Source organism: Crotalus tigris, unplaced genomic scaffold (genome assembly GCF_016545835.1).
Source record: "Crotalus tigris isolate CLP2741 ecotype Arizona unplaced genomic scaffold, ASM1654583v1 scf7180000024282.1769268, whole genome shotgun sequence".
Taxonomy (NCBI): Eukaryota; Metazoa; Chordata; class Lepidosauria; order Squamata; family Viperidae; genus Crotalus; species Crotalus tigris.
The window spans coordinates 1,107,884-1,135,732 of record NW_024100454.1 but is presented as its reverse complement, the minus strand read 5'-3'; the positions used below and the strand labels follow the sequence as shown (position 1 = coordinate 1,135,732).

General features: G+C 37.7%; 1 protein-coding gene across 7 annotated transcripts in view; it reads left to right on the top strand.

Annotated features, from left to right (window-relative positions):
* Nucleotides 1–27,849, top strand: part of SLC12A8 (solute carrier family 12 member 8) — a 77,011-nt gene that overhangs the window by 39,370 nt on the left and 9,792 nt on the right. For 6 of the 7 annotated variants that reach the window (XM_039323768.1, XM_039323767.1, XM_039323771.1 and 3 more), the window contains exons 6-11: nt 7,049–7,162; nt 15,973–16,060; nt 18,454–18,541; nt 24,005–24,151; nt 25,592–26,273; nt 27,601–27,698. In XM_039323768.1, coding sequence (XP_039179702.1) covers nt 7,049–7,162; nt 15,973–16,060; nt 18,454–18,541; nt 24,005–24,151; nt 25,592–26,273; nt 27,601–27,698 — 1,217 coding nt within the window. The remainder of the gene's footprint in view (nt 1–7,048; nt 7,163–15,972; nt 16,061–18,453; nt 18,542–24,004; nt 24,152–25,591; nt 26,274–27,600; nt 27,699–27,849) is intronic. The other variant, XM_039323765.1, reaches the window with a different exon arrangement.

Here is a 27,849-nt window from a genome sequence, read left to right as displayed (position 1 = left end):
TTTTCCCAACACTGACAGCAGCTGAGATGGCCATGAAGTACTTTCCCCCTGAAATCCAACGTTAGGGACTCTGGGCATCTAGCCACTGCCAGAATATTTTTTGGTGGGGGTGGAGAGGTTGGCTTTAAAAGGGAAGACTTGGGAGATCCAGTCAGAATCAGCAAACAGTAACTTGGAAGGAACAAATAGTCAGTACTTCAGAAGGGTGGAGATTTCCTTTTGGGTAAACACATCATTCATCTGAGGGAGCGCATTCTTTTTCATCAATAGATAAGGAGGCTGAATTGCTGTTCTCACGCTCGGCTTTGTTAGATTGTTATAAGCCATTTTAGCTAAATTCTGCATATTTTCTTTTGCTTTGGCTTGTCCTCTGGAATTCAGAATCAATACTGTAGTAATTGAATAATTCACTGGGTTGAATACTGTGTAGAAGGGAACAATAAGCGAAGCCTTCACTTTGTTCTCTTTCAAAATTCTGCCTCTTACAACAAATTAATTACAGTGCAGTATTTGTGTACAGAACTGGCAATCTTACATTCTTGTCAATGCCTGTTTTGTATTTAATGTGCCATGTTGTAATAATCATTTTCTGCTTAGAAGCACCCCAGAAACATCAAGTTGACGATGTAGAACAGGAAAAAGACTGAGATGTGTCTTGGTTTGATTGTGTTTTGATGTATCATCTTTTCCCTGGAGATTTGTTTCAGACCATAAAGTTAGCACAGTACACTGATTTTCAGACTGATATTTGAAAAATTCATTCATTTGGAATTAAGAGGTGTTAGAATTATAATACTTCACTATGAAGCTTATTTCCAAATACATATGCTAATTAATATGAGCCCTGGATCATTAAGGTGTAGTTTTGGAATTTCTATTTGAAATTCAGCAATGAGACAATGTACATAATTAAAAAATGCCAAATTGTTGATACCCCAGCCTTTTTTAAATAACATGTTGCAATATAAAACAAGGCATAGAATTGCAAACTCAAGGGGAACTCATTCCCAAACTTCTTAAAATTTTGATGTTTATTATTTATAAATAAAACATTATGCATGCTAACCACAACTGTTTTAAATTACATTGTGAATCACCCTCCCCTCTTTTCGATGAAATAAAGATGTTTTTAAAAGATGCTACATTTAGTATTAATATCTCTTATATCCTTAGTACGGGAAATAATGTACACCAAGTAATTAAAAGAAAATATGAGATGATGATGATGAATATCGTAGGGCAAATCCTTCCTGTATTTTTAATTTGCTCCTTTCCTGCCACTCTTTGAAGGTTAATTCTAAGCTGGCTAATTCTAAGCTAATTTTCCTCGAAAAGCAATCAGCATTCATTTTACTTTCTGTAGGCAAGTCTTATTGCACGTAAATATATAGACACACATTAATACATAGAGATTGTGTGTGTGTATGTGTGGGTGTGGGTGTATACAGTAGATAGATATATAGACAGATGGAGAGAGAGAGATTGAATAAAAAAATCTAATACATAGAAATAATAAATAAACACATATTTGCAAGCACAGCCATCTCTGCCTGTAAATTTGCCTTTTTTTGCATTTTGAAAGAGTTTTTCACAGGTTTTTTTGCTTCCTTTCTTACAATGTTATTTTAGTGGCACAGCACTTGCTTTACAGGCAAAATGTCCCTGAGTTGAAATGAAGGAAAAATATAATTCCCCTGGACTTTTTTATTTTTGAAAAAAAAAAAAAAGCTCAGGAAAATAATGAGATCAGGAAAAGAAAAATGTTGTTTTTTAAGTTGTTGCTGGATTTTTATGACTATGGGTGTTCTGCATCTGAAACCAGAATTCCAAATGCTGTGCCAGAGAGAGCCTTGTAACAAAGGAAGCAATGGACTTTCTTAGAAAAAGTTGGTGGCGGGGTGGGGGGCATTCTTTCCTCTGCAAAGTATCCAATGAACTGCTAGGGCTAGTTTGTAAAGAAATAAAGTGCAACAGCCAAAATGGATAGAGCTGCCCAAGGCATCATAAGAGAAAATCAGTACTTTAAAAGTCAAGCAGGAAAATGTGTGTATAGATAATATTTGCAATGGGAGGGAGATGAGTGAAGAGTGACATCATCAAAGAATGGTTGCTGACTATTTCTGGTGATGGGGCAACTAGGCTGGCAAGAAAAGTCCTTAAAAGTAACTTTCCTTGCTAGCAAATACTTTTATCTGAAATTACTGGTAAGAATATCCTTATCCAGTGGTGGGATTCAAATATGTGAACAACCAGTTATCTGTATGGATGCCACTTCCAGAAGTCCATTCTGGGCCTGTGCAACAAAAAATTAGTTACCAGTTCTGCCAAAGTGGTGCGAACTGGCTGAATCCCACCACTGTCCTTATCCCAGGTGGAAATGCAACAATTAAAATAGCCAAGATATTCCCCCAAGTCCAAGTATATAGATTATGATGCATATTTTTATTGTGAGTTACTTAAATTAGTTCTAAGGTGTGCTGTGTAAAAAATTTGCTCTTTGTCTCCTGGGATATAGCATAAGCTCATGAGTACTGGATCCTAATTATTTTTATACTGTACACATTCTCCTGAGCAGTTTCTCTGTCTGTCTGTCTGTCTGTCTGTCTGTCTCTCTCTCTCTCTCTCACACACACACACACACACACACCACAACAACAATAAAATAAAATAAAAAGTTATAACATAGAAGTATAGAAATTGCATTATTAATTTAAGGTCTCAAAAAGATTTGAAAACAATAATAACAAAAACCTTTTGCCTGACCTAAAAGGATAACAAAATACTCCATTATGGAGACATGGGCATCATGCATAGGTATACTTCTGTATACCATTATCTTACATATTATGCAGCTGATTTGTAATGAATTGAAATTATACTGCTGAATAGCACAAAAGAAATCTGTTATGATGAATACTGCATGCCAGCTTTAATTGAAATCCCCCTCATCCTAACATCTGAAAACGTTTAAAGCCTGAGTAAGGTATTTCTCCTTCATTCTCTGGAATTTTGATTTAAGCTCCTATTTTTACAATCTTTTTGTTTGTTTGTTTCAACATCTCCCCACCCCACCACCCCCATTATAAGAACAGCTTGGCCGATGGTGATAAACCTTTCAGAATATTTTCAGTGCTGTGTTATTAGGTTTCGCACTACAGCCTCAGTTCCAAGACTTGCAGAGTTTTAACTTTTGAACTGGCTTTATCTTGAATTTGATCCAAAACTTGAATAATCTATGATGAAGTCCAGCTTTCTCAGAACTTGCCATGGTGGATGCCTTTGCTGCAGTTACATAACAGCTCACCCCATATAACCATTGCTCACTGACTGAAATTTCACCTGTTGTATAATTTTCCAGATTCTCAAATTAGTAGGGAGAAACGTCATATTTTTTTTTTACAAAGTTTGGAAATCTGACCTTTTTTGCAAAATGCTAAACATTTCTAAAATTTTAAAACATAACATTTTTCTTTTCTCACATACAGACTTTTAAACTTGTTCAAAAACAAACATCTCCAGTAATTTAGATTTAGAGAGCAAATAGGAAGTTTCCCCTATTTACTCAAGAAAGCTAGTGGGGATTATGGATGTTTATTTCTTGTCACTTGAGTTCTTTGTCATGACACCCACCATGCGCTTGATCTGGGATACGATGACATCTGTGGGATAAAATCTGGCTGTTCAGCATTCCTTTGCTTGATTTTTTTTATGGGGGGGGCACAACCCTAATAATTTTACCTAGGGAGCTAAAAATAAAGTTTTACTGTGATTGCCTTCTTCAGACTTCATAAATGAATAATAGCCACCATGCCCCAGGTTCCACGGCCCAGTAATCATTATTCAAGACAATAGGAACAATTTTCTTTTTGTGCAGTGTCTAATAATGGAGATAGAAATGACCAATGTGGTTCCTCTGACCTCTACCAGATGTCAACAGGCCCAGACAACTGAGGCCAACTTTACTTGGATAGAAAAGTGATGGTATTGCCCAAATACCTTTGCAATCAAAGGAATTTTCCCTGGGGGGGGGATAAAGATTGGAAATTCTAATTCAGCAGTATCTGAACTCCAGAATCTCTAGTTCCCTTTTCAAAATATATAATTTTTATGCTATGTTTAGTTTAAAATGTTGCGAACAAATATCTCTCATGTAGTACATGTGGGTTTTTTTTCTAACTGTTTCATCTAATCACAGAGTTGAAAAAGATATCAGCATCGTTTGGTCCAATCCTCTGCTTAGTGCAGAATCTGCTAAAGCATAGAGCCAGGGGTTCTCAACCTTGGCAACTTTAAGACTTGTGGACTTCAACTCCCAGAATTCCTCAGCCAGCAAAGCTGGGAGTTGAAGTCCACAAGTCTTAAAGTTGCCAAGGTTGAGAACCCCTGCCATAGAGGCTCTCCAGTGAATATACCATTTCATGAGACAATCTGCTCTTCTAATTAATAGCGCTTGTCATTTGGAAATTCCTCCTAATATGTAACTTGACTCTGTTTCCCTGCAGTTTCAACAGAAAACTGTTGAACATACTTTCCAGAGCAACAGAGAACAAGTCCACTCTCCTCCCTATATGACAATCTTTTAGATATCTGAAGACTATTAATAATTATTCCATCAATCTCTTCTTCTGCAAGCTAAACATTGATTGATTATGTATTATCAATTCATTTTCAACTCCTAGTGACTAAATAGATAGATTTTTTTCCCCCCACAAAAGCTAAACATACCCATTTCTTTCATTGTTCCCCAAAACACCCTGACTTCTGGTCTTCTCACCGCCTTGGTATTCCTCCTCTGAACTCATTCCAGTTTATTGGTGTCTTTTTAGACTACGGAACTGATGTAATATTCCTGATAAAGGCAAAATTGGATGGAACAATAATTCCTGGTGGTGTGGACTCTGTGGCCTTGCTAGTACATGCCAAAATTGCATTTGCCTGCTTAAGAGCTAAATTGCACTCTTGGCTCATGTTTAACTTGTCTTCAACTAGAACTGGGCTTTGAACTTTCAATCAGGAAATGTAACCAGATCCACTGATTAGTAGGGGTGGAGCTTTTGACTGTCAGCTGACAAGCTTTATCCTTACCACTGTATCTTAGCTTCTAAATTAGAAAGGTTAGAAACTTTTCAAGGGACTAAGAGAGGAGAAAAAAACCTCTCTGCAAGGTTTAGGATTCCCCCCCCCCCAATACATTCAGTTGTATTCCCCTGCAATAAGTTTGGTTTTGGCTCTCATAACTCTGAGGAAACTATTCCAGTCCTTGAGGAACCCAGCTGAAGGAACCTGACACTAGAACATCCATCCTCTTTTTCCTTCCACACTCTTAGTAATAGTAATAGTAGTAAAGTTGGAAGGGACCTTGGAGGTCATCTAGTCCAACCCCCTGCTCAGGCAGGAAACCCTACACCATTTCGGACAAATGGCTGTCCAGTCTCTTCTTAAAAACTTCCAGTGTTGGAGCATTTACTGCTTCTGGAGGCAGACTGTTCCACTGATTAATTGTTCTCACTGTCAGGAAGTTTCTCCTTAGTTCTAGGTTGCTTCTCTCCTTGATTAGTTTCCACCCGTTGCTTCTTGTCCTGCCTTCAGGTGCTTTGGAAAATAGCTTAATTCCCTCTTCTTTATGGCAGCCCCTGTACCATAACTCACTCTAGTGTCTCCCTGCCCTGTTCAATAAATGTACCTTTCCTTCCCTTACTCCCAAATGTGAGACTTGACATTTCTCCCTATTCAATTTCACCCTGTTTCTTTCAGCCCATCATTGAAGCCTGTGTAGAATGTGTTGAATCTTCTCATTCTTTTCTTAAGAACCTGTCCTATTCCTCCTAATTTTTTGGCAGCTGCAAATTTGATAAATATTCCCTCAGTCTTTTCATGCAGATCCCTTTTAAAAAGGTTAAATACACCAGGGCCAAGATATTATGGGCAATGTCTGTGGCATCAGCTGAGTATTATTTTCCAAGGCAACGGGGAGCGATTTGTTAATAACCACTGGAGATATTTGTTCAGCCACTTACACAATTTTCTTCTTACTCTAAAACACTGCTCCAGAAGCCTGGTAGATGTCCTGTAAGGCCTAATGTTCCTTGAGGATTAGAAATGATGCTGTTGACCTCAAGTGAGCTTATGGAAAATAGGCCATTTTCAAAGATGTGTAAAGACTAAAAAACAACAGGCATAGGGAATGAAGAGAGTAGAGATAAAAACTGCAATGTACATCTCTTTTGTACTGAACAAAGCTAGTCTTTATATATCTTCACACTATGTTATACAGTTTAAACACTAACATCTAAACCAGGTTATTTAACAATAGGACATGGAACAATAAGTGTGTAAATAATATGTACAATCTGAATTTCTAAATCGTTCACTGAATGAGAATCTCAGTAATAAAACCTTTTCAAATTACAGAGAAATGAATTCTTTGGAGTGTTATATATAGGTAGTTCTTAACCTGAGACCACAAGTGGGACTAGAATTTCCATTGCTAAGCAAGGTGGTTGGTTAAGTGGCTCTTGCCAAATTTTACAACTTTTTTGCCATGATAGTTAAACAAATCACTGCAGTTAAGTGAAACACATGGCCATTAAGAGAATCCAGCTTCCCTGTTGACTTTGCTTTTTGGAAGTGGCTGGGAAAGTCACAAATGATGATCATGTGACCTCAGGTCACCTCAACCATTCTAAATACATGGGGGTTGCTAAGCACCCAACTTTTGGTTATATGATGGTGGAGATGCTGTGACGGTCACAAGTGTGGGGACCAGTCATAAGTCACCTTTTTGTGCGGTTGTAACTTCAAACAGTCAGTAAATGAGTGATTGTAATTTGAGGACTATCTGTAATTGACAGAAAAGGTTATCTTTCAGTGAACTTTAATCACTTTTTTCAATCTTCAAAGTGCAGAAGATCCATCTCTGTTGTTCTGTTAATTTCCAAACTACTGGTGTATAACAATACTTTCCTTTTGAACATGCTTTTAGGAGAATTACAAAATTACAACAGCTTGTGATACTGATGTTGTGCTCCCCCCCCTTTCATACCCACAGAATATGGCTTCATTGGCTATTCAGAGGAGCTTCTGTTGAACAACACACTGCCAGACTACAGCTCAGGGGAATCTTTCTTCACTGTGTTTGGTGTCTTCTTCCCAGCTGCCACAGGTACCATGAAATTTGATGGGAGTTTAGAGCAGGGCTTTTCAACATTGGCACCTGTCAGGTGGTACGCGGCCCTGCCCAGCCCAGCCAAAAGTAGCGGGGGAGGGAATGAGCCAAAGTAGTGCAGCACAGGACTTGCCCTGAGAGAGTCCTCAGGAACTGCAGGGTTGCTGGGGTGAGGCAAAGACCTCAGGATTGGCACTTCCGGCTTACCTGGAAGAAAAAGGAAGTGGGGGCAGAGACAGGAGAGGCTATAAAAGGAGGCAGTTTGGACGGGAGAGGAAAAAAAAGATTCAGCCTTGGGAAGAGGAGTCAGCTGGAGCTGCACCGAAGGGAAAAGGAGAGGGGAGAGAGGAGAGGAGATCAAACAGGCCATCTGGGAGCGAATCTACAACTTCTGTGGCAGCCATCGTGCTGGGCGCGCACACAGGTGGCAGCGACAAACAGGCAAGAAACACAGTGGGGGAGGGGTAGCCCTCCATGAGGAATGAAGAAAGGCAGCATCAGCTGGAGGTGAGGCCCGGAGGAAGGAAGGAAGGAAGGAGATGGCAATGAGAAAGAGGGAGAGGGAAACGGAAAGGAAGTAAGTGTTGGAAGAAAAAGCCAGGAGGCTATACCTTTAAGAGAAAAGAAAAAAAAAATGAAGCACTGCCGTTTGAACTAGGCGAGAGGAAGCCGGCTGCTCCGGCTGCACAAGAGGAGATGTTTATTGGCAGAAGCAGAGTGCTGTTTTAGCAGTTCTGTTCTGGATCAGCTGAACAACAAACTGGGAGAGTGGAAGGATTCTTATGTGATTTTGTGACTTTGAAGTTCTGGAATTTGTGCAATGTGGGCTTTGTGTTCTTAAGGAGTGTTTGGCAATTTCTATTGTGGCTGATGGCTGATGTCCTGTGTTGGATTTTGGGTTCTAATTCTATTGCTCTGCTATTGTTAGCTGTTAAGTTTTGCTGCAACAGATTTTGAAGTATTTTTTGTTCTGAATGGATTTTACCTGTAGCATTTGTTTACTTATGAGTGGAGCCATTTGGGGAGGCTGCCTTAGCCGGCAGCCAGTACTTGCTACATTTGTTTGTTGTTGGTTTTTTCATAAGTGCCGGCTCCTTAACTTTCTTTTCTAGCCAGTAGCTAATTCTTAAAGGGGAATGCTCCTTTTTAAGGTAGTTCCCTCAGGTGCTTGTCTTTTCTGTCTCTGGAGGCTTTTCCTTGTTTGATAAATATATGGAAGAGAGAAAATATGGGGGGGGGTCAAATTCTTACTTCAGAAGGAAGGAGATGGGAATGAGAAAGAGGGAGGCAGGGAAGGAGGGAGGGAAACAGGAAGGAAAAGAGGAGGGAGGGAGATTGGAATGAAAGGGAGGGAGGGTCTGAAGGAAGTCCCGCCTTAGCATTTGGCCACCAGCAGCCCTGCCATTGACTTTACTTGTCAGACAGTTGGAAAAAGGGATCATATGACCTTGGGACACTGTGACCATCATAAATATGAATCAGTTGCCAAGCATCGAAATATAAATCACGTGACCCTGGGGATGCTGCAACGATCATAAGTGTGAAAAATGGTCATAAGTCACTTCAGTGCCACTATAACTTTGAACAGTCACTAAGCGAATTGTTGTAAGTCAAGGACTACCTGTACTTTATCACTTTTCCTTTTTTTTTTGGGTCATCAAGTTTTTGAAACCCTGCTAGGTGATACTTGAAAACTGCCATATCCTAAAATATGGTACAATCGGTAAAAAGGATGAAAAGCCCTGCTTTAGAGTATGCATGGCAAAATTTGGAAAAAAAACGGAATATAGCCATCTAGTTTAGCGTTCCCTTTTCTAAAATAAACAAAAAATGTATTTAGGAAATTCTCAAAGATGCTAAAGACAATAACTGTTTGTATAATACGTACCTACTCCAGGAAAGAAAGTTCTGGAGAAAGCTGGAACGTTCTGCCCTTCTTCTGGACTAAGCAGTCCAACCATTCTGGAGGTGGTCCAGCATCTAAGAGAGAATAAGTAATTGGCTAAACCCATAATATACTTTTCTACTTTCTGGGGCTGGAATAATTGAAACTCTTCCAACAAACTCTAACCAGATAATCCACCACAACCTATAGTGATTCTATAATAACATCCCACCTAATTTGTGGCAGATATGAAAATAAAGTTTTTCTACCACATTTATTCAATAGGTATATACTCAATGTGTACTCTAATAGATATTTGGTTACACTTTCCTCAAGATTTACTATACCTCTCCTGTAGCCATTTGATTCAGTCCCCAGATTCATCAGCAAATAGTGGACTTTTTAGGCTTCCCATAACCACAGAGGGCTCTCGGGAGTCCTAGAATTAGTCCTCTTTCTACTTGCTGTATGATAAATCAATCAGTCAATCAACCAATACTTCTGCTGACTGCTGACTGTTAGCAGTTTGGCAGTTCGAGCCTCACCAGCTGAAGGTTGACTCAGCCTTCCATCCTTCTGAGGTAAAATGAGGACCTAGATTGTTGGGGGCAATATGCTGATTCTGTAAACCGCTTAGAGAGGGTTGCAAAGCACTGTGAAGTGGTATATAAGTCTAAGTGCAATAGCTATTAAGCCTGGAAAATCTCCCGGAGCATTCAAGAATGCCTTAGATGCTGTAAGTCTCAAACTGATTCCTTCATCCTTGCAGGAGAGATCAGGCCTCGCTCTTTCTCTCGTCAGAAAATAGGATTGGGTGCAGTTACTTTTTCATCGCTATTATAACTCCAAACAGTTACTGTCTGGTTGTCACTAAATGAGGATTACCTGTATTCAACTTAATATTCTTTAAACTGCCTCTCATTCATTCATTATATACAGGTTGAAGTTGAACCCTTGAAGGTTTTTTTTAAGCAACTTCCTACTGAGTCTCTGTGGTGCAGCATGTAAAACAGACATGTCAAACTAGCGACATCATGCAACGTATTGTGACTTTTTTGCCATTGCCAGCAATGGGGTGGGCACAGCTTCTGGATGACGAGTCTGGCCCGTGGGCCGACAGTTTGGCACTCCTGATGTAAAACAAAAATTTCTACAAGAGATAGGAGTTTTAAGAACATCACTAAATTGTTTTTCCCCCTCTTTTTTATTTATATCAGGTGTATTCTGTGCTGGAGCACAGCTGCTCTCTATTCAGATAGGCAAGTGCAGATTAAAATTATAAATGCTGCAATAAAAAACAATTATGTTTTTAAATGTTTATTTCTTCTTGCTAACATTTGTCAAGTAGGAAAGCAGTTGATGCAAACAAATATAATTTATTTCAGAAGTACTAATAAGTATTCATTAGTAGTGGTAAAAATTGTAGCAAAACAAAAACACTTTTGCAGTACAGGTTGTTTAAATCTGCCATTCATTTAACAGCTACAAACACTTTTTTATCTTTCAAGTATGTTTAGTGTTTATTTAATATTATAGTAGTAGCATGGGGAAATTAAAGCTTTTTTCCAATCTCATTTTATTTGGGTTCAAATAATTTATACTACTCTATATAAATTATATAATTTTGCACAGAAAGCATTATTGTCGATTGCTTATAATCTGATATTCTATAACAATCCAGGCTCTGGATACTTCTGTATCCTGTGTAAGCTGGGGGAAATAATGAAAGTTAAAAATGAAGCAGTCAAAATGATCATACTTGAATTTCTCAGTTTAAGCCTCATTTAATTAACAAAAGCCACCCACCAAGCTTTATGGCTCTCCTATTTATAATCCCAGAAAAGCATCAGAAATAAAGTTATCCAATCGAATACAAAAGGATTCTTGCATTCCCTTCTCATACACACAATGTAGACTTCCATCAGGGTTTCTTTTTGATTAATAAGAAAACAAAGAAGCTTGCTAAATCATACCATTATTCTTTGCATTGTGTTTCATGCAAGGGCCAACTGAAGGAACTTGATAAGCTTGCAAATCTAGATTTGTACTATTGCTTCTCTGCAATTAGTACTTAAGACATGAAGGCAGCTTAAAATTCAGCATAGAGAGTAGGCACACCCTGCACTTCTATAAAATTATCCAATATCGTTTTAAAAGTATCCAAATTACCTTTTATTATTTCGACTGCTGATTGAATTTCCACAACTTAATCTTGAACTAGGTAAAACATATTTTCTTTTCAAACTTTAATCTCCTGTATGTATTTCTCCACCAAACTCTTTCCTTCTCTTAGATTCCTATTTAAACTATTCTAGCTCCAGCATATTCTGTTGGACTGTTAGTAGAAAGACATGCAGGGAGCTTAAAATTCAACATATAGGCACACCCAGCACTTCTATAAAATTACCCAGTATTCCTTTAAAAGTATCCAAATTACCTTTTATTACTTCAACTGCTGATTGAATTTCCACAACTTATTATCTTGAACTAAGTAAGACATATTTTCTTTTCAAACTCTGTTAGACTCTTAACCATTTGGCCTATCTTTTGTTGGATACAGATTGTCTCTGTGTATTGATTTTGGTACCTGTAACCACACTAGAATTGCAGGACCATTCTGGTAGAGAGAAGTTCCCTGAGGATGGGCTCCAGAACAAGTCCAAATACTCGGAAGATTAAAACCCTTGTCCTTGCCTCGCTTATGAAACATGTAAAATATGTTCTGATTTATCCTCTTGCCTTCATTTTTCTCTAGAATCCTTTTTTTCTAGCTGCTTTTGAGATAAAAACCATGGCTTTCTTGCACCATTGAGTAGAAAATTTTTTTTTTTATAATTTTTACAAATTTTATACAATTAAAAACAAACAAACATTGGATTTGACGTGACATTCCAGTATATACATTCTTATCAGATTATTCCACTTTTTACAATCAATTCTTCATCTCTACATATACATCTAAGTTTTATATACAATACTTGTTCTAAAATAACATATATTTCTATCTTAACATTCATCTTTAATCCCGACTGTCCTCTTCAAATTCCTCCAATGGTAAAATTTATCCCAGGTTTCATAATAAACTGATCCACATTTATCTTTTAATATCATTGTGAGCCTGTCCATTTCCACATATGCTAATATTTTATGTATTAACTCTTCCTCTGTGGGAATTTCCTTGCTCTTCCATTTTTACGCTAAAGCAAGCCTAGCTGCAGTCAGGATGTGTAGCAGCAGGTAGATTGTTCCCTTGTCATATTTTTCTGTTGTTATTCCCAACAAGAAGAGTTCAGGTTTTAACTCTAAGTCCAGTGTTAATATATCCCTCAACCAGTTTCGTGTCCTGTTCCAATATTCACGAGTCTTTGGGCATTCCCACCACATATGGTAGTATGAACCTATTGCTGTTTTACATTTCCAGCACAGGGGTGAAATGTTTGAACCCATTTTGGCTAACCTTACGGGTGGGAAATGCCATCTATAGAACATCTTGTAAAGATTTTCCTTATATGAAGTAGCTAAAGTGAGTTTCCTATTCCTTTCCCACAGTTCTTGCCAAATATGTAGGTCAATACTAAAACCAAAATCCCTACTCCAAATTATCATGGTCTCCTTAACCTGTTCTTCATACATTGTCTGATCTAAAAGAAAATGATAATTTTTTTTAATAATTTTATCCTCGGGACTTAATAAAATTTTATCTAGTTTTGTCGGTTCTATCTTTATACCCCACTCTTTTTTATCTTGCCGAGTAGAAAATATTTCAGACATATGGCCTTGTGAGTTTTTCTTACAGGGCTATTTAAAAAAAAAACTGAGTGCAAAACAAAATAGTTTGCTTTTACCCCCAGTGCATATTGCAATGCATTTTAGTAGATAATCAAGATAGGTGTTTCTGCAGTGATTAAAGTCAGAAGAAATTGAAACTGGTTAGAAGTGTTAGAAGTGTTAGTTTGCTGTGGTGGTTAAGCACCAGGCTATAAACTGGGAGACTGTGAGTTCTAGCTTTGCCTTCGGCACAAATCCAGCTGAGTGACTTTGGCCCAGTCCCTTTCTCTCAGCTCCAGGAAGAAGGAGACAAGTCAAGGACAAACCACTCTGAAAACTGCAGGGATTTGTCCAGGCAGTCTCCAGGAGTAAATACTGACTCAAAGGTACAAACAATAATAAAAGAAGGGAGTAAGGCTGGGATTATTGAAATCTACTAAAGAATATGCAGTGGCCAAAGGGAGGGTAAAGAGAGAGCAAATGTTTTGATTTCTGCATCCACCAGATAACTGGTAGTCAACAAATGATTCCATTTTTTTAAAAGGTCTATAATGAATGTAAAAGATGCAAGGGATGAAAGTCATTCCATGTTCATATGCACAGGTAGAAAACTTTTTTTTTTTTTTTAAAAAGAAGAAGATATAGTTCAGCATCAGTAGATACAGTACAACTGCATTGGCATTATTTTTAGCACCTTCTTCTGCTAACAGTTCTATAAATCTGTGCTTTATCACATGCTTGCTGCTCAACAAAAGCTTTTTCGAGTGGGTGATTCTGTTCCTGTAGTTTGTTGTCTGCTTCTTTGTCTCTTTTCATTTTAGAAAAAAAAACCCATAGTTTTGCTCTTATGCTCGGGGAGGGAGAACGCAGCTTGAGTAATGTAGGCAAGAGAGCCATTCTCTATAAAAATGGATGAGAATTTAACTAAATTTGGTGGTGTCACAGAAGACATTTGATCTCTGGCTGCACAGGCCAAGCTCTCTCTAGCCCTCATTGCACCGTACCAGAATTCAAGGTGACAATTCAGTCTCATTGATGCTAATCCATAGTATTGAGCTAAGTCACTCCATGCTCCAATTTCCTTGAAGGGAAACAATTGCACTATTGTGAATTGAAGCGTTGGTGTTGTTTTTTTTTCCTGAATACCTCTGTTCTTTGTATGTATGTTTGTTTGACATGTGTCCCAGTGAGACAAAGGTAATGATTTAATGTTATTATATAAACAAGACCGTCAAACAGAACAGCTCATTTCTTAAAAATTGATACTTGATACTTAAAGCATTTCAGAGGAAGTCTCTAGTTTTCTTCCCAAATATTTTGTCATGTGATAGTTAAGAACTGACTTTTTATCATCCAAGTAACAAAACTGTTAAATGAGTTGAATGCAAACTTTTAGGCCCGGGATATGTTAATTTTGCAGTTAGATCAGTAAGAATCATAGGTGATTTTAAAACACTGTTAAGCTGTTTTGGATGTATACAAATATTTACCATATACTTATTTTGTGAAGTGGAATATATTCCTCTGTCTGATGATTTTTGACTGAAGTGTTTTACTTGCCCAGCAATCCTAAGTTCAATTACTCAGAAATAAGGCCCACTGAATTCAGTGATCTGTATAAATATGATTAGTATTGTGAAAGCTTATGTATTAATAAAAAGACCCATAAACTTATAGTTGATACTCATTATTCTTATGGAGGTCTTAACCGCTTTAACAGAACATGAATGTAGAAAGCATCAAACTATATAAGTTGTCAAACACTTGTGGATTATCTCCTGGTTGGAACAAGAGTGAATTAAAAGAAAGCAAAAGCACTATTTGGGCAAAGACACATCTAACTGATTGATGGCTCTTAAATAGATGGTGGATATCGATCCTATTAATTGACTTTGGGCTGCAAATATGGTTCAATACTCTTTTGCTGAAAGATAAAATGGTATTAGGGTTGTCGGATAATTATTTCCATTTCCTATTAAATGTGTGAGTGTGACATCGCAAATACAGGTAGTCCTTGACTTACAACAGTTCATTTGGTGACCGTTCGAAGTTACAAAGGCACAGAAAAAAGCGACATGACCATTTTTCACACAACCATTATAGCAGTGATGGCGAACCTTTTAGAGACCCAGTGCCCAAACTGCAACCCAAAACCCACTTATTTATCACCAGTAACAGGTGGGCGTGGCCGCGCTGGTCATGGCAGACTGGGTGGGTGGGGCCAGGGTAGTGGGGGCCAGTCCCTTTCCATCTCTGGGGCACGGCATGCATGCTGACAAAGAGGGCTCTGAGTGCTGCCTCTGGCACATGTGCCATAGGTTCGCCACCGCTGCATTATAGCATCCCTATGGTCACTTGATAAGATGCTTAGCAACTGACTCATATTTATGATGGTTGTAGTGTCTCGGAGTCAGGTGACCACATTTTGTGACCTGACAAGCACAGTCAATGGGGAAGCCAGATTCACTTAACAACTCGGTGATTAACTTAACAACTGCAGTGATTCAATTAACAACGGTGGCAAAAAAGATTGAAAATGAGGCAAAATTCACTTAGCAACTGTCTCACTTAGCAACATAAATTTTGGGCTCAAATGTAGTCGTAAGCTGAGGACCGACTACCTGTAGTTCAATTTAATACTTTTTAATTTAATTTACTTATTTGTATAAAGAGCCACCTTTTCTAAAAGGTAAGGAGTCCTCAGACATTAATATAAGTCTGAAGGCTTATTGTTTTATAAAAAAAACAGGGAACAAAAGTTTCCTGTGAAAGTGTCAGAATCTGTCATGTATATGGAGATAACCACTCATGTAATGGGGAGCCTAGTTGAAAGGTCTGTCGAGTTCAGTGTTAGCCGGCATTTGGAAAGGGACTGTTTTCAAGTGATAGTTTTCAGATAAGCTGTTTTTGTCTAAATCTGTGCCTTTCTTCTAATACATTGTCCAATTTAGAACAAAGAATCTCTTTGTGGGTATGTGGTTAGCATCCTGTTGCCAGTGGAGACCTAGTTGCTTAATCACGAAGCTGTATACATGGCACCGATATCAGTATGTGCACCAGGGTTGGGTTTTGTTTTTTGTTTTTTTAAAAAAGGTCATCGTCTTACAGCCCTCTAACACTGTTGTGTTTGTTTTTGTGTGTGCTCAAATTGCAGGAGTGATGGCTGGGTTTAATATGAGTGGGGATCTCAGGAAACCCGCAACGGATATCCCTATAGGATCTTTATCTGCCATTGGCATTTCGTAAGTTCTTATAAATAAAATAAAAAAAATGAAGCATTTCTTTTCTGCTCAAACTAACTTTCTGCTCATCTCTGTTCTTCAGTCAGTCCATTTTCCATTATAATAACCTTTCCTTTTTCTCTCTCTTCTGTATCAAAGTTGGCAGGGATTCAGCTGTTTACCCCTGGTCACTTTCTGCCCTGGACATATTACAAAGAGATAAATTAGTTAATATCCTCCCATCTTTTTCACCTTTCCAAATTTAGGGAACATAAACTTTTTCAGAATAAATTTAAGACTGATCAATAAAAATAACAAATAAATAATTAGCTGTCTTTCCTAGTACATGAGTGACATGTAAGGTGTGGGCTGTCTTTTCTTATGCTCCCTACAAATCCCTAGATACATTTTATAGCACACAGATTTTTAGGAAGGATTTTTAACTAAAGCAGGCCCATTACCTGCTGTGGATTCATTAGTAATTCATTAAATTTGTTTGCCCATCTCGCCACAAAGTAAATGGGATACCTTGATGTTTATATGATATTTTCTCATTTTCATTTACAGGTGAATGATTTCAGTCATAGTCAGAGAACGGTGAGACAGGACTTAAAGACTTGACTACATTCCTTGCTGGATAGCTACTTCATAACACAGCAGTTAAACATCAGGATCTAATATTTTGTAGGCTTAGAGAAGTTAGATCCAATTGCTGAATGGTATGCTATGTGTGAGCATGTAAAGAAGATTATCAGCCTTAATCATATTATATTCGTAAGCCAGAGCATGGTTTCAGGAGGGTTTCAACAAGAATAGCAATAGCATTTAGACTTATATACCTCTTCATAGTGTTTTACAGCCCCCACTAAGCAGTTTACTCAGTCAGCTTATTGCCCCCAACAATCTGGGTCCTCATTTTACCGACCTCAGAAGGATGAAAGGCTGAGTCAATCTTGAAGAAAAGAAAAATAATCTTGTAGTAATCCCTCTCATTATATGGAGTCACCTCTTTCCTTTACACTACTTTTTAGCTATTTACATTTTTACATTTTCAACATTTACAGTTGTTGCAAAATGTGTAACATTGGTCTGAATAAATTCCAATAAAGGAGAATATTTGTAGCTTAGGGTTGAAATAAGGGGTCCTTGGTGCTCTCTGAGCTTGTTCTTGCAGACATTGCATTACCCAAATTAGATACCATAATCAGTGTTAATCTGATACACATGTATGAATATACTCCTTCTTACTGTTCTCTCATTCTTGTCCCTTTTCCTTTCCCTTCTATTTTTAGTTTTTTTTTCAATACTCTAACTTTTATATTGCATCTTTGAGGGAGTATATCCTGTCTTTTTTTTTTAGATTGCTCAGCTTCTGGTACATACACGATAGCAATGAATTATCTTTTTCACAATAATCTGATTAAAAGATTACAAATAGCTTCCTTAGCTCTCTGACTCTGATTTAATTGTTTTGAGGAACATTGTTGTTTTCAAAAATGTGCAAGAATTAATCACATATTATTATGATCCAACTTAATTTGAATTCAATTCCTAGGATCATTTTTGATACAGTCATGAAAAAACTATAATAAACATAATTCATAAAATTATGAAATGTTTTAGCATACTAATGTATCCTTAGTCCTAAGCAAATAAATCCTGACTGATAAGTTTAGGACCTATTCTAGGAGTTAGATTTGGATGATAGAGGAACAATTGATGTTTCTACGTCTGCCCGTTAACAGATAGATTGGCCCCTTTTCCTCAGTGGAACTACCTTGTACAATGGTATCTCAGTATTCATCATTAATTGTTTCTGGGAGGACTGACAAGTACTAAAAACAATGAGTATGAAACAAATCATGTGACTTACCTTGTAAACTTTTGTTTCAGCTTCTTTTCTATGTCAGCAACCTTCCCAACATGGCTGACTTCCTGTCTGTTCTCCGCAGCCATTCCCCCTTTTCCTATCGCAGAGCATCGAATACCAAACAAATAACAAGTACCAGGGCAGTACTTTCATGTCAAAGTGAGCCAGGTACCAAGTTTGACAAGTTTTGAAGCAGTTGGTGTACCACTTTAACATCAATGGTTCCTCTACCATTGAAATCTAGACACCAGAACTATGTTAGTTTTCCTAAAGTTACAATTATATGTGGGAGAGAATTTCCAACTTTGGATCTCCCAATTCATAGTTGGGCCATCCATTTCCATTCTTGGAGAGTGAGATTGAAATTATGTTCCTCTAGCATTTGCCTCCAAACTTGCATCCATTTCAGTTGCATCCACATTTTTACCTAAAATGATTAAAATATTTTTCAGAGCAAAGAAAACTTACTGCTTACTGAACTAGCTTATGCTATTAAGGAAGTTATTTTTTAAAAAAGCTGTGATTTTTTTTTATTTCTTTGCAGGTGGTTTTTATACATTGTTTTTGTTTTTTTACTGGGAGCTATTTGTACCCGAGACTCACTCCGCTATAATTTTATGATAGCAGAAAAGGTAACTTTGAATACATAAGGCAAATCTTTTAATTCTGAATTAAATTATGTGGTCTCCCAATGAAGAGTATTAATGTTTATCTATTGACCAAACTGCTTCTCAGAGTCAACTTGTAAGTAGTACAACCTCTTCTCACCTATAGCTCCATGGATATGCTTCAAAGTTATTCCCATAGTTAGGAGAGAGCCTCTAGGGCAGAGGTCCCCAACCTGTAGACTGCGGCCTATTAGTGCTCCATGAGTGGTTTGCAGCTGGTCCACAGAAATGGCTGGAGAGCATGCACGCGCATGCATCCTCATTTGCACAAGCAGCAGGTGAGTGCATGTGCGCACACCATTTGCTGACTGGCAGGCAGGCATGCAGGCCGCTCATGCAGAATGAGTTGAGTGTGTACATGTGTGCACTTACCTTCATGCGGCACCATCCCCTCTCCCCCCACACACACCAGTCCGAAAAGCCAGAAACATTGGGGAACTCTGCTGTGGCCTGGCTGTGATGGTCCTAAGATAAGAGGGTAAGACATCCCCCGAAAATAAGACCTGGTGCCACTTTTGGAGGCAAAAAATATATAAGACTGGGTCTTATTTTCGGGGAAACACAGTATGTGTATATGACATGAGACATAATATAATGCCTTTTTACTTTCTTACCACTGTATTAACTGAACCTTGCACCTTATTTTTCACTTAGCCTCAAATCAGATTTTATGACATTAAGCTGGTACATAGAGAGACAGGTTGTAATGACATGAAAAATTCTTTCTTGTACAGAGAATAGAAAAAAAAATAATTCCAAACCATTGGAATTATTAAGTCTGTGACCCCCAGATTCTATAACAGTCTACCAAATTCTCAAATATACATTTGAGAATATCCAGATTATGCTCTGGGAACTTGCATGTGCCTGATAGGCTTTTTAAATTTTTTGACTCAAAGATTCATCTCAACTATTGCCATGAGTTGCAATCCTGCCTTTCTTGCCAGTATTTCAGAACAACAAGAGTGGGGTTGTTTCATTTTGTCTTAACAACTCTGTAAAATAAATTAAGCTGACAAAGAATGACTGACTCACCCAATAAGTTGAATACCTAACCAGGAAATACATCACACGGTGTGCCTGGGTAGTCCTGCATTCAATTTGTAGGCAGAAGCTATTCTTGATGGATTTCTCTTGCTTTATATGGCAAGGCTATATCCTCTGTCCAGTTGAGAATTCAGTTCCTATTCAGTGTTGGCTGGCCTTGTTGTCAGAATGTGTATTTAATAGATAAAATAAGAAGACATATGCATAGATGTTACTTTAAATAGAGGGAATACAGGCAATATGGAAGATCAGTCTACACTTTTCTTTTGGGGAAAGCAAATGTTTATTAGCAATTTGTTTTCAATGGAATTCTTGCATCCATCTTTATGCATCATGAAGCAAAATGAGAAAGGGGAGCTTTATTTCCATTTTGTGCAGAAGAAACTGCTGTAATGTGACAAGAGGATTAAACTACAATTTGCTTCCAGCAGAATTAGATTTCACCATGCACAGGAGAATTTCAATTTCTACACATTGATAGGATGTGTATGTCATTATTTTTAGGAAGACTTTTATTCTCAAATGCAATTTGGATATTTATTTATTTATATTTATTTATTTATTAATCTCATTTCTACCCCATCACAATTGGTGACTTACAGGCAGTATAAAACCAGATAAAAATCAATACAGTCATAAACAGTGAAACAACCCCACCCAAACAAAAATTACAGACCATAAAAAAGAGACTATAAATAGCTTAACAAAACCAGGAGAGAGCTGTCCATCATAACTTGGCCTTTAAAATTTTCTGAAATATTAGCAAGAAAAAGCAAGCCTGATCTCAGTGAGGAAACTGTTCTGCAGAATAGAAAACCAGCACCCCCTTGTTTTAGCTCTCCAGATATCTCCATCAATAGTAGCTTCTCTCTATTTGATCAGATTGGCTGCTCTGATACTTATAGCAATGCTGTAGGCAAAAAACAAACCAAGCTAACTTTTTACAGTATAGGCCAGAGATGTCAAAATTGCCTATTCACATGACGTGGTGCGACATATCGCGACTTTTTTGCCCTTGCCGGAGCTGGGGTGGGCACAGCTTCCACGTGATGCATCCGGCCCACAGACTGGCAGTTTGGTATAAGTGGTCCCTCTCTCAATAGTAGTAACTGTGAGAGGGCTCTTGGAGTCCTAGTGGACAATCACTTAAATACGAGCCAGCAGTGTGCTGCAGCTGCCAAAAAAGCTAACACAGTTCTAGGTTGCATTAACAGAGGGATGGAATCAAGATCATGTGAAATGTTAATACCAGTTTACAATGCTTTGGTAAAGCCACACTTGGAATACTGCAAAAGATATTAAGACTCTAGAAAGAGTGCAGAGAAGAGCAACAAAGATGATCAGGAGACTGGAGGCTAAAACATATAAAGAACGGTTGCTGGAATTGGGTATGTCCAGTTTAATGAAGAGAAGGATGAAGGGGGGACATGATAGCAGTATTCCAATATCTTAGGGGTTGCCACAAAGAAGAGGGAGTCAAGTTATTCTCCAAAGCACCTGATGGAAACTAATCAAGGAGAAAAGCAACCTAGAAGAAATTTCCTGATAGAACAATTAATCAGTGGAACAACTTGCCTCCAGAAATTGTGAATGATCCAACGCTGGAAGTTTTTAAGAAGAGATTGGACAACTATTTGTCTGAAATGGTATAGGGTTTCCTGCCTAAGCAGGGGGTTAGACTAGAAGACCTCCAAGGTCTCTTCCAACTCTATTATTCTATTCTATTTTTTAAATTGTACTTGAAAAACCAATTGGCAGCCAATGTAGAAAAGCAGTGCTATACACTCTCAACTATGGTAGCCACAAGTTTGTGGGTTGCTGCATTTTGTAGTTTCCTAATGGCCTTTAACGATAGACCCAAGAAGAGTTTGTTATAACAGTCCCATCAGATGGTGATAAAAGAGTTACTGTAGAGCCTCAGATAGGGTGCCCACATGCAAGAAGAGTTGGTGATCGTGCCCTTTGGCCACAGTTTTTACCTACTGTCACAGCAAGAGCCATAAATCTAGAAGGACTCCTCCCCTTCATAAACCTATTTTCTGATGGACTTATTGGTCAGGGAAAAACTCTGATGGCAACATATGTATCCACATCAACTCCGCTTCAGGGTTTACTTTCAGCCTGATCCAGAGAAAAAAGGAATATATGAAGTGATTAAGCTGTAACAATGAAGAATTTGTCAGCACTGTATGATAGGAGTTGCACCTGAAAATATACTTTTAACTGTCTCAATGCAAAAGCCATCTTCCCCAGAAAGTGTGAGTGGAATATCGTGGCGCTTTGAATGTGACCATTTCAATTATGCACAAAGCGTGATCTAGCACAAAGTACTGTTAACTAACAATGCCGTTTTCAAATTACATTTATTTGATTATATCCATATATTCCCCAACTATTACCACATCTCTGTACTTTGTATGTATTAGTAACAGTTTTTATTTAAAAAAAAAAATAAAGTTGGCTTGATTTGGTGGAACTTGATGAATTCTGACATCTTAAATGAATTCCAGGACTCCTTGTGCAAGAGACTCCTGTCGTTAGAAAAAAAAGTTAACTGTAATATTACCAGCTAAAGTCCTGTAAAGCACAGGACTTTAGTAAAGCTTCAGAGGTCCGTTTTATAATATAGCCCACAATTTTCAGTTACCGTTTGGCAACCTAATTATGGTTGTTATAATTATTTGCAGTACAGATTTGTAGCTAGAGACTGAAGGCAAGTTTATCATCCCTGGAAAATAGGACAAATATGATTGGAGTTTTGAACTAACAGACATTATCCCATATGGCCTACTTTCCTTTGCGTCAGAATTTTGGGCTTTACTGTCTAGGAGGAAAAATTAATCATGCAGAATAGGATGCCAAGGTGAAGCATTCAGCTATGATAAAAGAGAATAGGGGGAGAAAGAGGGAGTAATGTACTAGCTTTGTTTGTTAACATGCACAAATTGCCTAGAGGGATTATAATCAAAGGTTCGAGGAGTTGGAAACAATATCTTGATAACAGTTCAGACTTGTGCACTTACTTAGCATTAACACCCAATGAACTCTTATGACTTGCAACCAAATTAACACTAAAAGTATAGGACTGTAAAGTCTTAGATTTTGTTGTTTGAAGAAAAAAATCTTGCAGCTTTAAATTTGGAAAGTAAGGGCAAAAATCCATTATTCAGTTTGCATACCCCACTGAAGTGATCCAGAAGTAACTGCCTCTTTAGATTGCTGTCCAAAATTATTTGCTGGAGGATCTCATTTGAAACATGTCATAGAAAAACTTGTTATTTAATTAAAGTATATTATCTGAATTTAGTCTATATGAAATTACGTAAGTACATTCTCCTGGACTGCAACTCTGTTCTGGTATGTAAATGGGATAAAATATCTGCTTCTGAAATTGCTGCTAAATTAAGCTTTTCCCATTGGGTTGCTTTACTCTGGGCAAAGCAAATTAAAGTATATTCTTTTGTGCTGTTAATTAGGGACAGAATACCAACAGAATGCTAATGTTTTCTTGCAGCAAAGTGCTTCTCAGTGGTTTGTGACTGAGTAGGACAATTTTTTTAACACAGTTCTTCAAGTTTTGTATATGCATTATCTGAACCAATCCTTACGCCAAAATTGTAAAACATGCTGTTACTCCCTTATTTCTGATGGGGAATGAAATAGAAAAGTCTGCTAACAAAAGGGCTTGAGTTCAGTATACTTACGTTCAGACTATAGCAGGTAATATTTGTAATTCAAAGCTGAACTGTGGACACCTTGTTGTTCTCTGAGCCTGGTTGTTTCCTTGTAGATGTTTCATTACCCAATAGGTAACATCATCAATGCTAGTGAGGGTGGGGTTTGCTTCCTGTTCAGACTATTTCAAGTTTAATACTCATCATCTCCAGATAGGGTTGGCAATGCATCCAGACTAAAATTCTAGGAAATCACCAATCGTCAATGTAGACAGTACTGTATTAAACTAGATGGACTGATGGTCCAAGTTGATATAAGGTTATTATGCTTCTACTAGTGGCTGATGAGATTTGAGCACCAGATTATCTGAGTCTTTTTCTTAGTCATTGTGTTATGTCATGGATGCTTCCATCTGTCCTGTTTGCCATCGTTCGTTCCCTAGAGACTAAAATAGACGATCTGAAACTTGAGCTGGCCACGAACAAGGAGTGTATATCGGAGGTGGTGACCCTTTGAGAGCTGTATGCAAGGAAATTTCATTTTGATGTATGCCGATTGGTGTACATTCAAATTGACAATAAAGTTGTTGTTGTTGTTGTTATTATTATTATTATTATTATTAATCCATGTAAGCCACAGTGATTTTTGTCAAATGTGCCTTCCGAATATTAATCAAGAAAAAAAAATGCTTTCTCTTTTTCTTAGGTATCCTTGGTGGGCTTCTTATTCTTACTTGGTTTATACATTTCATCCTTAGCCTCTTGTATGGGAGGTCTCTATGGAGCACCCCGAATCCTTCAGTGTATTGCTCAAGAGAAAGTGATACCTCTTCTTGCATTTCTTGGACATGGGGTTAGTAAACAAGGAAGGCATTTTCTGTTTATTTTCAGTGTATAGATATTTTGTCATCCATGATAGATTTCTCTAGGCAACTCTCTGATTACCATTGTTTAGACCAGGGGTAGGCAACCTTGGCTCTTTTATGACTCATGGATTTCAACTCCCAGAATTCCTGAGCCAGCATGGCTGGCTCAGGAATTCTGGGAATTGAAGTCCACGGGTCATAAAAGAGCCAAGGTTGCCTACCCCTGGTTTAGACCTTTGATTGTTCTGAATAAGAAAGGCTGTGATATATTGAAAAACACTTCTACATCACGAAGTTTATTTAGAATGAACTTTCATTCCACACTACTAATACCATTCAACATATATACCTCTGTTTAATTTTTAAAACAAACCAAGCTACTGTAGTGCCATACACTGTCCTCTTTGTGTAATAATTTCCCAGGGTCTTTTACTGGACGTCATTGCTCTGTAGAGTCAGTCTTCTCTCCAGAACTGCTGGTCTTCAAACATGTTAGAGACATTGTTTAAAGTGTATGATATCAATAAACATTAGTAATGTATTGCATAAAAAAACCATTGTTTCAGTGTGGCTCAATTTAGTTCATTCTGTAAATGGCAACTATGGTTTCCCATTAAGAGAATTGGATATAATGACTCTTAGACTTGCAAGCATCCCTCTCTCATCTCCTTTTCACACTAAGTCTTCTAACAATCTATTTTGCATGCCGAATAAGCTTCAGACTATTAATTTTGAGTCACTGACTGAGATGGGTGGCTATAGAAATTGAATGAATGAATAAACAAGCAAACAAATCTGAATAAATATTCAAATGAGGTTGAATTATCAAATTATTCAGCATTGATTTGGCACAACAGAAATTATCAAGAAATATTCCAGAATCCGTTGTAGTTTGGTGAAGTAAGAATAGGAAGTTCATAGGAGTGCATAAAAAGTTATGATCAAAGCAATTGTAAAAGTCACTTGTGCAGAAAAGGGTTACCAAATTTACGTTCATGGCTCAGTGGATACGAGATGAGCTTGTTGCTGATGTTGATGAAAAGTTTGCAAAGATTTTTGTACAGGGACCTCTTAATTTTTTTTTCTAAGACCAACAGTTCTAATAATCCTGAAACAAAATGCAGGCTATTCTGGAATCTCATAAATGTTGTAATCTGGATCCAAAGAGTTAAAGGTTGTGAGAGCACCCCCGCTGTTGTTCTGTTCGGTACATGGGCCTTCAGGATGGCAGTCAGCAAACTCATTTTGTTGTTCTTTTTTAGATAAGGATTTATCTCAGGGAAGCCCCTGGGTTTGAAACATACAGTAGGCCAGGAAATAAAGCATCAAGCAGATTTATATGTGATTTAAACATTATCCAGAAATATTTTATGACAGATTATTGTCCATACATAACATATGTAATTAGCCCTTTGTTCTTAATACAGAAAGGACCAAACAAAACTCCAGTGGCTGCAATCTGCTTAACAAGTCTCATCACCATGGCTTTTGTTTTCATTGGCCAAGTGAATGTTCTTGCTCCGATAGTTACAATTAACTTCATGCTTACATATATTGCCGTGGATTATTCCTATTTCTCAGTCTCCATGAGCTACAATCTTAAGCAGAACTCCAAAAGGATGAGGCAAGAGGATGCCAGGGCTGTGCTAAGTTGCTCTCGACCTTTGATACTCAGCAAATCAACTTGTTATGGATCAAATGGAACAGATCAGCGCAGGTCAGATGGAACTTTGCTGGAATTCACAAAAGATATGAACCACTTTTTTAAGCCGGTCAATCAAGACCCAGGAATTGATCTAGAACTAAAAGAAAATAATGTGGATGCCGCTCAAGTGATCAAGCAGAGAAAGCAAAAGAAGGCAGCCAAGCAAACATTAGAAGACAGCTTCTGTTTGGCTCTTGAGAACAACATTGCTCATATTCAGGAGCCTTGCGATGATTCCCTAGAATCCAGTGTCAAAAATGTGCAGCATTTTTCACAGCCAAATTGCCAAGATGTGAATGAAAATGATGCATCTCCATCTGTTATCAGAAAAAACAATCAGAAGGGAGATGATGGAGACCGACATTTGGATGAAATGCGAAAAGCCTCCAGTCCACAGATGGAGGGTAAGAAGATTTGGAGCGCATTAAATTATGTATTTGAAAATGAAGAATGCTCATTTGCTTTTCTAAGTAAGGGAAGTGATCATTTATATGTGTTCAGGCTGTTATCCCTTGTGACAAACTGTTTTTTCTTTACAACTAAGCACAGAGATTGTTTTAATTTAATTTGCCAATGGAAAAGTAACCCAGACTTAATTCACTACGAGAAAATTTATTGCTTACTGTCTCTTTTCCAGGGCTGTACATATGCATCCCTCATCCATACAGCAATGTGAGATGCATTTATTTTTATCTTTACATGGGTAGCAATACATTCCAAATGTTCAGACCCGGAACATTAATTCCGAAGTGCGTAAGAACAAATGGCTGTAGTAGTCTACACCAAACAATTCTGAGTTAAAAATGGAATTTATTATATCGCCTAGCTGGATTTTTTTTTCATATCTGAAACTTGCATAGAATTGTGTAAAAAGAATCTGAGGCATACGGCTTTCTCTGGGTGAAATCCAGTTGGGGTATTTCCATTGCTAGAATTTGTTTCATTAGTAGAGCCAGTAGAGGTCCCCTATATTCCCTCAAAATGTGCTCCAAATTTCCTTCTTTGTCTGAAGCTGATTATCAGGCCAGACAAGGGGGACGGGAAGAGATGAACTACTGCACAGGCAGACGTTTGCTTGCAGAACATGGAATTTCATCCAGTTACCTATGTTAAGTGAAATATCTCCTAATCAAAACACCGAGCTAGAAGAGTTCTGTAAGGAAGAGTGGGAATAAATTCTAAAAGCAAGAACCGGGAGACTCAGGAAATGTTTGGAAATATTTCCAAAGAGAAATATAATATGTATGTCAATATGCAGAAAGATGTCCTGTTTAATTTTACATTGTGAAATGTTGTACCTGTCTTTGTTTACTTAGGAACATACAATTTGACCAGGAGTGCCTAAATGTTTGCATGCAACTCTAGAACCCAACTTTGCAGGGCCACCTCCCTGAAACCTGTTTCTTTCAAAGCAGAATACACGACTAAGATTTTTCAGATTAGAAAAGGGAGAAAGTCAAATCTGTGGGATTTTCTGAAAGAAATGAGAGGGTTGGGTGAGTTGGAACTAGGCGTTTCAGTTCTTCAACTCTAAATTTCTGAAAGGGAATCAAAGATAAAATTGTGCCAAATTACAAGTAAAATGGGTTTTTTGATTGTTGATTCAGGCAGACTATTCAATCTCTAGTGGACTTTGGTTTGTTTTAGAAGTACACAAAGGTCACTTTTGAATGTATCCATCTTATATTTTATTTTGTTTTTGAAAACGTTCTTTTCTCTCTTATCCTGCAGGTTTAAATCTAAAACAACAAAGCCAAGAATTAGAAATTCAGAAAATACCAGTTTCTTTCTATTCCAAGCTTTGTGATCATCGGGTTTCCTTTTTTGGTGTGAGTCACCTTCTAATATTTCAAACCTCTTTGTAACATGGCAGGCAAGAAGTTATGAATATTAGTATTCATCCAGTAGTAGACTTCAAATCATTATACATACAGTAGAATAGGACTTTGCAGCTCTTTGGATTCAAAGACAAAAGATGCT